The sequence below is a fragment of the Solea senegalensis genome, linkage group LG9 (genome assembly GCF_019176455.1).
Source record: "Solea senegalensis isolate Sse05_10M linkage group LG9, IFAPA_SoseM_1, whole genome shotgun sequence".
Lineage (NCBI taxonomy): Eukaryota > Metazoa > Chordata > Actinopteri > Pleuronectiformes > Soleidae > Solea > Solea senegalensis.
The window spans coordinates 17002262-17014002 of NC_058029.1; the positions used below are offsets into that span (position 1 = coordinate 17002262).

General features: G+C 42.8%; 1 protein-coding gene across 2 annotated transcripts; it reads left to right on the forward strand.

Moving 5' to 3' along the window:
* The first annotated feature begins 9 nt into the window (after positions 1-9).
* Positions 10-11250, forward strand: colq (collagen-like tail subunit (single strand of homotrimer) of asymmetric acetylcholinesterase). 2 transcript variants are annotated; one of them, XM_044033780.1, is made up of 17 exons: positions 10-1063; positions 1610-1719; positions 1892-1999; positions 2773-2817; positions 2979-3005; positions 3834-3905; positions 4442-4504; positions 4620-4646; positions 4890-4934; positions 6738-6773; positions 6875-6955; positions 7124-7220; positions 8109-8239; positions 8689-8808; positions 8925-9066; positions 9149-9251; positions 9360-11250. In XM_044033780.1, the coding sequence occupies exons 1-17, from the start codon at positions 967-969 to the stop codon at positions 9427-9429; spliced, it is 1374 nt and encodes a 457-aa protein (XP_043889715.1). In that variant the 5' UTR covers positions 10-966; the 3' UTR covers positions 9430-11250. The 2 variants fall into 2 exon arrangements, with proteins under 2 accessions (XP_043889715.1, XP_043889716.1); XM_044033781.1 differs by having other exon boundaries at positions 8940-9066.
* Positions 11251-11741: the final 491 nt, after the last annotated feature.

Below are 11741 nucleotides of genomic sequence, written 5' to 3' on the forward strand. Positions count from 1 at the left end.
AACCATTCAAAGCCCCCAAATATTCAGTTAACTGTGCCAATGAAGACAAATCCTTATTTCCAAGAAGCTCCAATGACAGATTATTGTCACACTTTGATGATTCAAAAACAAATCAATTCATCAGCTAAATATTTTAGCTCTAACTCCTGCATAGCAATAATGCATAACATCCAAAAGGGTCCATTGCAAACGCTGGTAATATAAAGGTGTCACATAATGGTCCACTTGGCGCTGGAATCCAGTTACAGCAGTGACTGATGCAGTGTCTACATACTTTTTGTTTTAGTGCAGTAAAATCTTGGCAAAAATAAGTGAGTGCATAGTCAGCTCACATTCATTATATAGCTGTGTATTTGTTTATATCCAGTTGCAGTATTTTCTCACTCGTTTAGCCTGTTTCCTTTTTAAATTTTTGAAAAAAGTGTCTGTGTATCTGTGCAAAAATAGATAGTCATACAGTTGCAGTGCTTAAGAACTGTCTGTATTTCTAATATTTTAATAGCTTAGCCTAAGTGGAAAAAGGCAATTCTTAATACAACAGATTTACCCTGCATTTAAATGATGTCATAATACACAGAGTACTGCGTAAAAAAAGACAGATACAATGCTCAAATGTGCTTACACAGCTCCATTGAGAATCATTTTTGAATCTCTGGCAAAGAAAAAGCCCATTACGATAAGGACAAATAACAAAAGCCACCACTGCAGTTGTACAGATCAAATACCAGCACTCGAAGCAGCTGGCGGGCTCTGTCCTATAATTTTAGCGCACACTGATGCGGAGGAAAGATTTAATGGGCATTGGTCAGCGTTCCCTCTTCTGAGGACATAAAGGAGACAGAGAAGAGTGAGCACAGAGGGAGGGGAGCTGAGGGGAGAGGACAGTGAGGAGAGAGGGAGAGAGAAAGGCAGCGTGTGAGGGCTGCTGTGGCTCAGAAATAAAGTCTGGCAACTATCTGGAGCAGCATGACTCTTCTAACACTTGGATTGTATTTGCCACTGTGGTTTTGTTATGGCCTGGCTCAGTCCTCGTTTGTGGACAGCTTTATTTCAGTCCCAGCAGGTAAGAAAATAGTCCTCCTGCGTGTGTGTGTGTGTGTGAGTGTGTGTTGTACATACAGTAATATGCATGCATGTTTTGAGACACTTGAGCTGTAGGAACATGGGCTCCGAATGCCTGACTTTGAGATCCATTTGAGCTTGTTGTGCTGGTAAAATACACTTGTTTTCATTTTCCAATCGTGCATGAGGTTGACTGGCGTTGCCTCTATAAATAGCGAGGCCAGCTCCAGTCCTTCAGTGAGAACCACAGGCGCTTCATATCGGTGTCCAACCATAGGGACGCTGCTGAAAGGCTGTCATGATTTGATAGTTTACACCTGTTTGCCTGTCACTTACACTGCCCCTGCATGTGGTAGCCTCCACGAGTTTCACTCCCATTATATTCACAACATATGCTGTAGAGTAAAAATGCAACGTGCCCGTGTATGAAGCGCAGTTGTCCCTGCATGTGCATGTCTCTTCTTGTTTGGTTTTTGCAGAGGTCAGGATCCACATTGAGTGATACAGTTTTGACAGTAGCCACTGACTGCATGCACACCTTACACAGCTCTCAGGTCCCAGGAGCAGCAGAAGAGATTCAACCCATGCTGTTTACTGAGCCCACCTCCTCCCCCACTCTTTCCTCCACCCCCTTCACTTTGGCGCCGTCACACTCATGTGAGTCGAAGTCATGTGACTTTCTATTGTGGAATATCTGACTCTTAATGTGTCCTTGGGTGAAGTTGTATTTGTTTATTTATTTGTTTTTTTTTTGCTGATACTCTAATGTCTAATAAGAATTTGTCAAAGCTTTAAAGAAGTCTCATTTGTGTACTGTTTCATTTCACAGAATGAAGGCAATCCAAATGATGGTGCTGAATCTAAGCGGGGCAATGAGAACAAGGGTTCTCCCTGTGTCCAAGGCCCCGCCGGACCTGCTGGTCCTCCTGGACCTCAGGTAGGATGCAAACACCTTTTTTCTGAGCATTCATCATGCACTGTAGGTCTAGTACCTTTGTTTCATCATTTAACAATTCAATGATTCTCAGTCAGTGTGGCTGAACCCCAGACGTTCATGTTTGGGGTCTTTACACATTTAACGTGTTCAAATTCCGTTTTTACTATGTATTATTATCCGGTATCTCCTCTCCAACTTGAGGGTTCCTGTGGAGCTTGGGATGGGGGGATTTCTCTGGCCCATGAAACACAGCAGCCCCATTAACGCTCCACATTTAGCTCCGACACAAATAGCCTTTTTCCACTGCTTGCCAGACATCATTCTCAGAATCCGTCCATCTGCCTGGAAAGGCGCACTGTGTCGCGTAAATTCCAGGGATTACCGACACAAGCGTGTGTCGTCGGTGTGTTTGTGTTCCCCGGTTAGTGAAAGACAGAGACATTTTGTATAAAACGTCCTCCTCTCTGGACTGAGCATTTCATTAGTGAAAAGCAGATTTACAAAATGACTGTTGAAGCTTGTGCTGTGTGCATGGGCCTCTTGGGCTGCACGAGCTGCTCTGCAGCAGTGTTTCACTATATCAAGAGAGACCCATAAGGCCGTTTTTAAATCAATAGTGGCCACTCAGCCTTTAGCTAATTGAAACTGCCGCTGTGGGTCTACAGAAGCAGACATGACTTTGTGGTGGGATATTGTGGATAATAAAACTACTTTAGATGGCTATCTCTATGATTTATGATCATGTGCTGTTAATTTTGTTTCATGCTCATCAGGGTCCTCCTGGATTACCTGGGATAGGAGGACCTAAGGGAGAAAAGGTAAGCAGTTTACTTCCCCATCATATCATTTACTCTGGTCGTTATACATTTTACTGCTACTCATTCATTTGTAAGCTGAAATCGAATTGACTTGTTGCAAATGACTGGAAGTGCATTAAATGGCCGCTGTCCTTGTTCCCTCCTCTACATCCTGTTGTCAGGGAGAAATCGGACGACCTGGGCAAAAGGTGAGAGTCTCCATTAATCAAGCCGTGTTCTCCGCTAAGTGGATTTACTCAAAAATGAGATACAGTGCCTCTGCTGTCTTGGTAGCTGCAACTCACGGCCCTGCCTGTGCCTGGTTGTGTGCATCAGGACACTGTGGGCAAAGCACAACCTTGACAGGAGACAGAACAGACACTTTGACAGGATGCGAGGGAAACAGAGCTGCTGAGACGCGCTGTTTTGGTAGCAGAGGGCGCTGACCTACTGTTGGTGTCCTCTCACATCAGGGAATATATCGCCTCCCTATCGACCCCTCAAAGACACCCAGCTCCACGCCTCCCTGTCAGATCACCCTCCCTTCCTGTTAGAAAGCAGCTTTACAACAAGAGTGTGACCACATCAGGCAGAGGAGAAGTGACCTGCTCAGTGGTCAGTCGCTGTGGTTGAGCAGTCAAAGTGGCCCGGTGGGAGAGCTTCACTGGCTGGTGGCCTGACAGAAGAGCTTTGCAGCACTGCAGTGCAATTTAGCTTAGTGCTTCAGCCAGGTCATAAATCATTTTATTCTCCTGTTCTCCCGACTCCTGTTCTATATACAGCCCATCATTTAATTAAAGAGAGCAAAGTGACAGGGCTCGTTAAAGTCATTTTCTCCCCCTACATGTACAGCAGCGTCTGATAAATACTATAGCCAGCAGGCTGTCGGCTTACACAGTTAATCTTGCACTTTATTTTTATTTTTACCTTCAAAGCAAACAGGTTTTACGTGACTATTCCTAACAGTTGTTTTATTAGCCTTTCATGCGCTACAGTATGTCTGTGTCTCCGATGTTAAAGTTGATGTGTGCTGTCAGGGTCGGACAGGTCCTCAAGGACTTCCTGGGAAACAGGGACCAGCTGGATGGCCGGGACCAAGTGGGCCCAAAGTGAGTAAGTCAGTCCTCCTAACAAAGATGATGAATGACGTGACTTCAACCCAGTGAGTGCAAATTAAAGATTAGTACAGATGAGGTCTGTGTGCCCATTTGTACCACGGCTGCATGGTTATGTAAATACACTGTTATGTAACTTGCAACCTTGTTAGACGGATACTTTATTTGTCCCCTCGGAAGAATTGGATTGCCGCTGCAGTTATTTCCACACACAAACGTGACATCACATCACCATGCTTACATTTCAATTCCAAGTTAGCTGGACCTCCCAGTTACTGTATGAGTTTATAAAGTTTACACTTCTCTATATATAGTCTCCATGCTTAGTAATACTGTCGCTGGACTACAGTGGTGCAAAATAACCTAGTCTGCACTTATCATGTTTTATATACATATATGTGTGTATTTGTATATGTATACATATATATATATAATTCTTTTTATTATTATTATTTAATTTTTTGTGGGACATGTGCCCTGCAAAAGATGCCAGTTCACATTTATCTTAGACCTGGTTCTCTCTGTGTCAGGGTGAGAAAGGCGACTCAGGGCTGATGGGTTTACCTGGAGCCAGAGGACCAATTGGGCCAAGGGTATGATCTACTGTACATTCAACCTAACACAGTGACACTATGAAGAGGATGCTTTCATCATTTCTTCATTTTCATCCTGGTTATTCATTAATTATTTGTTGCACCTTTACTCCAGGGTTTACCAGGGTATAAAGGGGAAAAGGTAAGCAACCATACAATGACATATAATTCTGTGCACACACACCGAATGTTTTTATGGATTAAGTTTGATTTTTATTTAAAGTGTTGATTGGAAAGGCAATATTTTTTTCTTTTCCAGCACTCCAAAAACAATAAAGCAAAAGAAAATGAATGAAAATGAACGCAGAATAAATTCTCTGATTTACAATTATTACCATGTTGCTATTGTAGCGTAATGTGTCAATTGTACATTGTGTGTATTCAGGGTTCCCGAGGTGATCGTGGTGACAGTGGAGTGAAAGGCGACAAGGTGGGCAGAGTATCAGTGGTATTGTGGTAAATCACAGGTGTACACTATGTATGTATATATACACTACCGTTCAAAAGTTTGGGGTCACCCAAACAATTTTGTGTTTTCCATGAAAAGTCACACTTATTCACCACCATACGTTGTGAAATGAATAGAAAATAGAGTCAAGACATTGACAAGGTTAGAAATAATGATTTGTATTTGAAATACGATTTTTTTTACATCAAACTTTGCTTTCGTCAAAGAATCCTCCATTTGCAGCAATTACAGCATTGCAGACCTTTGGCATTCTAGCTGTTAATTTGTTGAGGTAATCTGGAGAAATTGCACCCCACGCTTCCAGAAGCAGCTCCCACAAGTTGGATTGGTTGGATGGGCACTTCTTGCGTACCATACGGTCAAGCTGCTCCCACAACAGCTCAATGGGGTTCAGATCTGGTGACTGCGCTGGCCACTCCATTACAGATAGAATACCAGCTGCCTGCTTCTGCTCTAAATAGTTCTTGCACAATTTGGAGGTGTGTTTAGGGTCATTGTCCTGTTGTCGGATGAAATTGGCTCCAATCAAGCGCTGTCCACTGGGTATGGCATGGCGTTGCAAAATGGAGTGATAGCCTTCCTTATTCAGAATCCCTTTTACACTGTACAAATCTCCCACCTTACCAGCACCAAAGCAACCCCAGACCATCACATTACCTCCACCATGCTTAACAGATGGCGTCAGGCATTCTTCCAGCATCTTTTCATTTGTTCTGCGTCTCACAAACGTTCTTCTTTGTGATCCAAACACCTCAAACTTGGATTCATCCGTCCACAACACTTTTTTCCAGTCTTCCTCTGTCCAATGTCTGTGTTCTTTTGCCCATCTTAATCTTTTTCTTTTATTGGCCAGTCTCAGATATGGCTTTTTCTTTGTCACTCTGCCCTGAAGCCCAGTATCCCGCAGCCGCCTCTTCACTGTAGATGTTGACACTGGTGTTTTGCGGGTACTATTTAATGAAGATGCCAGTTGGGGACCTGTGAGGCGTCTGTTTCTCAAACTAGAGACTCTAATGTACTTATTCTTCTTGCTCAGTTGTGCAACGCGGCCTACCACTTCTTTTTCTACTCTGGTTAGAGCCTGTTTGTGCTGTCCTCTGAAGGGAGTAGTACACAGCGTTGTAGGAAATCTTCAATTTCTTAGCAATTTCTCGCATGGAATAGCCTTCATTTCTAAGAACAAGAATAGACTGTCGAGTTTCAGATGAAAGTTCTCTTTTTCTGGCCATTTTGAGCGTTTAATTGACCCCACAAATGTGATGCTCCAGAAACTCAATCTGCTCAAAGGAAGGTCAGTTTTGTAGCTTCTGTAACGAGCTAAACTGTTTTCAGATGTCTGAACATGATTGCACAAGGGTTTTCTAATCATCAATTAGCCTTCTGAGCCAATAAGCAAACACATTGTACCATTAGAACACTGGAGTGTTAGTTGCTGGAAATGGGCCTCTATACACCTATGTAGATATTGCACCAAAAACCAGACATTTGCAGCTAGAATAGTCATTTACCACATTAGCAATGTATAGAGTGTATTTCTTTAAAGTTAAGACTACTTTAAAGTTATCTTCATTGAAAAGTACAGTGCTTTTCCTTCAAAAATAAGGACATTTCAATGTGACCCCAAACTTTTGAACGGTAGTGTATATATATATATGTGAGTGTGTGTGTGTATCTATGTATATATATATGTATATATGCAGTATATGTAGCGTATATATACACTGTAAAAGTCTGTTACAATCATTCTTTCCTCTGTATCCACAGGGTGCCATGGGTTTCCCAGGAATGCTTGGACAGAAAGTGAGCAACACACTCAACAAAGCATAATTGAATTATCTCAACCAGAATTACAGAAATCTGACCAAACCAGATGTTGACTTGTGATGTGACTTGTCGTGCAGGGTGAACTGGGTCCAAAAGGAGAACCTGGAATCTCAGGAAACAGAGGACCCACAGGTCGACCAGGGAAAAGAGGCAAACAGGTGAAGTGTTTGTGGGCATGTGACTTTCTTTTAGAAGTGAAACAGTAGAAGGAGATTTACAATTCTGGGTGTACAATAAGACGCCAGAGCACAGACATGTTTGTTTTTGTACATGATTTTATTCTCTGTTTTCAAATGTGACCAGCGTGTGTATTGATTGTGTTTCAGGGAATGAAAGGAGACACTGGCAGTGTTGGTCCTATGGGACCTGCAGGACCGCAGGGAATTCAAGGACACCCTGGCCCTCCAGGTTCACCTGCCACAGGTCATTTATTCATGTAGTGTCCATGGACATATTAATACACACACACAGATAGAATTGTAATCAATACAAAGTTAAAAAATGACAACCCAGAAGTAAGTAAACAAATACATTAATTAACGAAAAATAGAAAGAGTATGTTCTTTAGGGAAGAGGCTGCCATCTTGTTTTTACAGCAGCTCAAACAGACAAACCAGCCATGTGTTTGATGTTTATAAGCAGAATCTTACTACACAAACAAGGGAGAACAACATCCTTTGTGGTATGTGAAGCCCGTAGTTCCCGGCACACGTCCTCAGTCCCGAGTCCTCAGATTATTCCTCAGTCTCACCATTAGATGTCACTAATTCTTACACACTGGACCTTTCAAGTGTTTTGTGTCTTTTAATATTCATTAAAAATCCCAAGGGAAATGCTGCTCTTTTTGTCTGCACATCTGCTGCGTGCACAGCACAGTGACACTAAATCAAATTAGATTTAATTGAATTGATTTGACGCATTGCAAGGATGTCTAGTCCACTTGCAGGGGGTTGATTTCCGTGTTCAGTCAGTGAGGAGAGAGGCGAACATAAAGATGTGAGATGTAACGTCTTATTTAGTGCTAGAGAAAACTAATCTCCCGAGGTGAAACGAGACGCTCTCGACGTGACATCATGTGGCTAAAATAGATTCACAGATGGCGAAGCTCCCTACCGTTTTACAAACACTATGTCACCACGTAATTAAAGCGGCATTTGTTATCTTTATCAGGTTTCTGCATGAATTTAATTATTTGTGTTTGCTTCTTTATAGATGATTTAAAGACACTGCATACTGTTTCACTCACTACTAGTCTGACATTTACACCAGTCTGCAGCATTTGGATATAAATAATGTTGCCTGTGTGTTTAGGTGTTTACATGGTTGGAACAAAGGGTGCACGTGGTCCACCGGGGCCTCCTGGAAAGTGTAGCTGCGGCCCTGTCAGCAGTTTTCCATTTGATGATTATTCCGCCAAAGGAAACTATCCCAAAGTTCCAGCGGTAATACCGACTAGGCTTTATATTCTCTAATGTAAAAGGTTTCTTAAAAAGTTATACTTTTCCACAATATACAGAATTAGTGCTGGGCAATAATTCAATAACAATATATACAGTATATATACATTCTGGCATCATTTTCTTTAATATCAATTTGATAAAGGTTTGATGTACAATATATGAAAAAATTGCTTGTTGACCAATTGTTTTAAAAGACTTAAACAAGGCATATAAATGACAAATATTATGTTAATTTCACTATTATATATTGGCATCGGTTATCGGCCCAAACACCCTATACATTTCTGATAATATTGCTGACTATTGGTTTTCATAATTTTTTATTTATATGAAAATAAAAAGTCTTTTGTACTTCAGTGTGACTCAACCTCATAATGTGTTAAAATGCTCTAAATACAAAGAATAATATTCTCTCTTTGTCCGTCATTCAGATATTCGTTGTAAGCAATGAGGAAGAACTGGAGCGCCTTCACATTGATAATGCTCTTGCATTCCGCAAAGACCAGCGATCTCTCTATTTCAAAGACATCGATGGCTGGCTGCCAATCCAGGTATCACTGCACTCAGCAAAATCACACTTTATTGTGTACAGTCAGGGTTTTCTTTCCCTTTTTTTCGTTATTTTTTCCCAATTTCTTTGTTTTTTTTTTAAACATTTTTGTCACAGACTTTTCCATTCCAGCTGACACCGTTCCAGTCCATGGAAAATGCGCCCGATGACGAGGGTTACTGCGGCGACGGGATAGTGCAGGTTTCCAGGGGGGAGCAGTGTGATGACAGAAACAGAGTGGTCACCGATGGCTGCGTCAGTAAGTCATGGTAACTTCTTAGTTGTACTTCCGCAGTGCACATACTGTATAACCTGACCCCTGCTGTCTCCCCTCACTGCAGAGTGTAAACACGCCTACTGTGGGGATGGATATCGCTATGAGGGGGCAGAGGAGTGTGATGGAAAGGACTTTGGATACCAGACATGTAACTCATATCTTCCGGGGTAAGCGGCACACGATACAACTTATTATGTGGATAATAAAAACCCATCAGCATCAAAAGGGCAACTGGCTTATTGACATGTAAGTGTGTTTCTCCCTCGTCACCTCAGGTCATATGGTCAGCTCAAGTGCACACCACACTGTGTCATTGACTCCACAAGCTGCAAGTACTTCACTTGAGGATGGAGCGGGACAGAACAGCGCGGGGGGGATCCTCTCTGTGTGTGTGTGTGTGTTGCGTGCTTCACACAAAACAGGAACATTTTCATGCAAAAAACAAAAAAAACAAAAAGAACAAAAGCACTCTGAGCAAGAGACTCTGAAGGACGAGGAAGCCGCAGCGCCTTCAAAGACAAAAGACGTACACATACACATATATAACTCCTCTGTACGGCTGCTGAGATGCCACATGGCTCTTCTGGGGGTTACAGAGCTGGTCAAGGGAGGCTTAAGCCTTGACCCACATTTCTGAAAATGCACAGGACAACTGCAGTCTGTCTTAACAAGCAGGACTTAAGACCTGGCCTCCTCACCTCGCCTGATAGGACCGGACTCAGCCTCTGGATGCAACAGTTGTATGACAGCCATGCAGAGACATAACTAAGTGCGGACCCTGAGTCTTGTAAATCTTGACCCAGTTACTGCTGAGACCGAGGGGGTCAGTAGTAGGACATCCAGAGCCATGGCCTCGGGTTTTCTACTGCAGTGTGAGCGGCGGTGCACAGCATTTTGCATGAGGCCGGATTTGCCGAGACCATGACAGCAGCTGTCGGTATCCAAGCATGTAACCCTGCAGTTTGTCAATATAAAACCAGGCACATATTAAGATCCAACATGTGTGGTCAGAGGCGGAGATCCATGTGAATGTATCCGCATGAATTATGCACTTGTACATACTTCAGTGAGACTGTTATAACCATGTGATGCTACTGTACTTGACTGCGACATCCAGAGTCTGAACAAGGTTTCATAAATTCAAAAAAAAAAACAAAAACAACAACTTCTCAGGAACCAACGGGTAACGTAGCTCAACACAGCCACGTGCTCAGATGTCCTCCGCTTAAAGAATCCTGATGGACAGCGTTGCAGTCCTCTGAGTGCGCTCGAGCTGCCTCCCTGTGCTTCACTGAGAAGTGATAGATAGTTGTGATGTACGTGAAGGCTTAAAACTCTTATGTTCTTAATATCCTCACTGCACACGGGGAGGCTGGAAGAGTCTGTAGCTGCTTAAAGGGGGAGGAATTGCACTTCCGCTCTCTTACGGTCATTACTGTATTTACTCTGATACCTCTTTATCCAGTCTGTCTGTCTGTCTGTCTGTCTGTCTTACAGTGTAAACGGCAAACTTTTACAGTGTAGATGTAGTCTGCTGTGTGCTGGGCACCAAATAGTAAGGATAACCTTTTCCAATATAAGCTGACATTTTCCATAAGCTACTGTATCAGTCACAGTGCCAAGGGGAGACATTTTCTCACACACACACACACACACACTTACACGCAGTCAGGTGTCACAACGACAATATTGTTCTGTAAAAGCAATCACAGGATAAAGACTGTTACTATGTTGTGTCAGGCATGCTTGTAGAACTGTGCTAATGATCGTGGGCGACTGTATATGCTTCCGCGCTGTCGGACAACGTTTTGTAAACCACTGTCACTCATCGGCGGTTCTTAAGAAATGTCAGTGTTGCTTCCCGCCAAATGTTACTCTACGTGTTCCACGCCTTATATGACAGAAAGGGAACCGCGTGGACGCGCGACGTTCATCTGTGTTGAACGTCGCGTCCACGGCACGTGCTGCTGTGCCGTATCCTGTACTGTGTATGCACAACAATGCTGAAAACATAACGCGCATGTGGTAACGTACTGTAACGTGTAACTTTGTGAAATCTATTACTCACTGTGACCGGGCTCGTGAAGGTTCATTCTGTTTTATTCTTCTGTTCTGATTTATACAGTATAGTTGTGGACATTGAAAATAAAAGCTGAATTATGGAGTCACTCCTGTCTGATGTTGTGTGTTTCCAGCTGATGTGAGCACTCGGTGACAGCAGACGGGGATTGAGATGCTGCTGATGTTCCCTTGAGGGGCAGAGCGCTCAGATGCTGTCAGCAGCTGTGCACAAAGTGCTGCCGTAGACTAAACAGACCACAGTGAAACACTTGCCATTTTTCCTCAGACATGGTGAGAGGTTTAAACTTTGAGTCTGTGTCTGGAGATGAGGAACAGTGATACAGGTTTTTGGACCAGTGTTGCCACAGAGATGTTTGAGGCATTAGCATTCTCCAAATCACATTAGGACAATTTGCCTGCTCAGATGTCCGAGTAAAAGTTTACCTTGGTGTATTTATCCCATCACGTTCATTCCATAACCAGAGCAATCAGATTTGAACCACAGTGCGGCTCTTAATGTCACTGCAGATGCCACTGAACATTTGTGGAGTTTGAAACACAGATATTAACTGAATGTCTATTACATGCAAACCATT

What these genes read in the sequence shown, in the direction of transcription:
- colq (XM_044033780.1), top strand. Translation starts at nt 967, where the DNA reads ATGACTCTTCTAACACTTGGATTGTATTTGCCACTGTGGTTTTGTTAT. An exon ending in TTTGGCGCCGTCACACTCAT is followed by an intron (nt 1,720 to 1,891) that starts GTGAGTCGAAGT and finishes TTCATTTCACAG; the next exon opens with AATGAAGGCAATCCAAATGA. An exon ending in CGGGACCAAGTGGGCCCAAA is followed by an intron (nt 3,906 to 4,441) that starts GTGAGTAAGTCA and finishes TCTCTGTGTCAG; the next exon opens with GGTGAGAAAGGCGACTCAGG.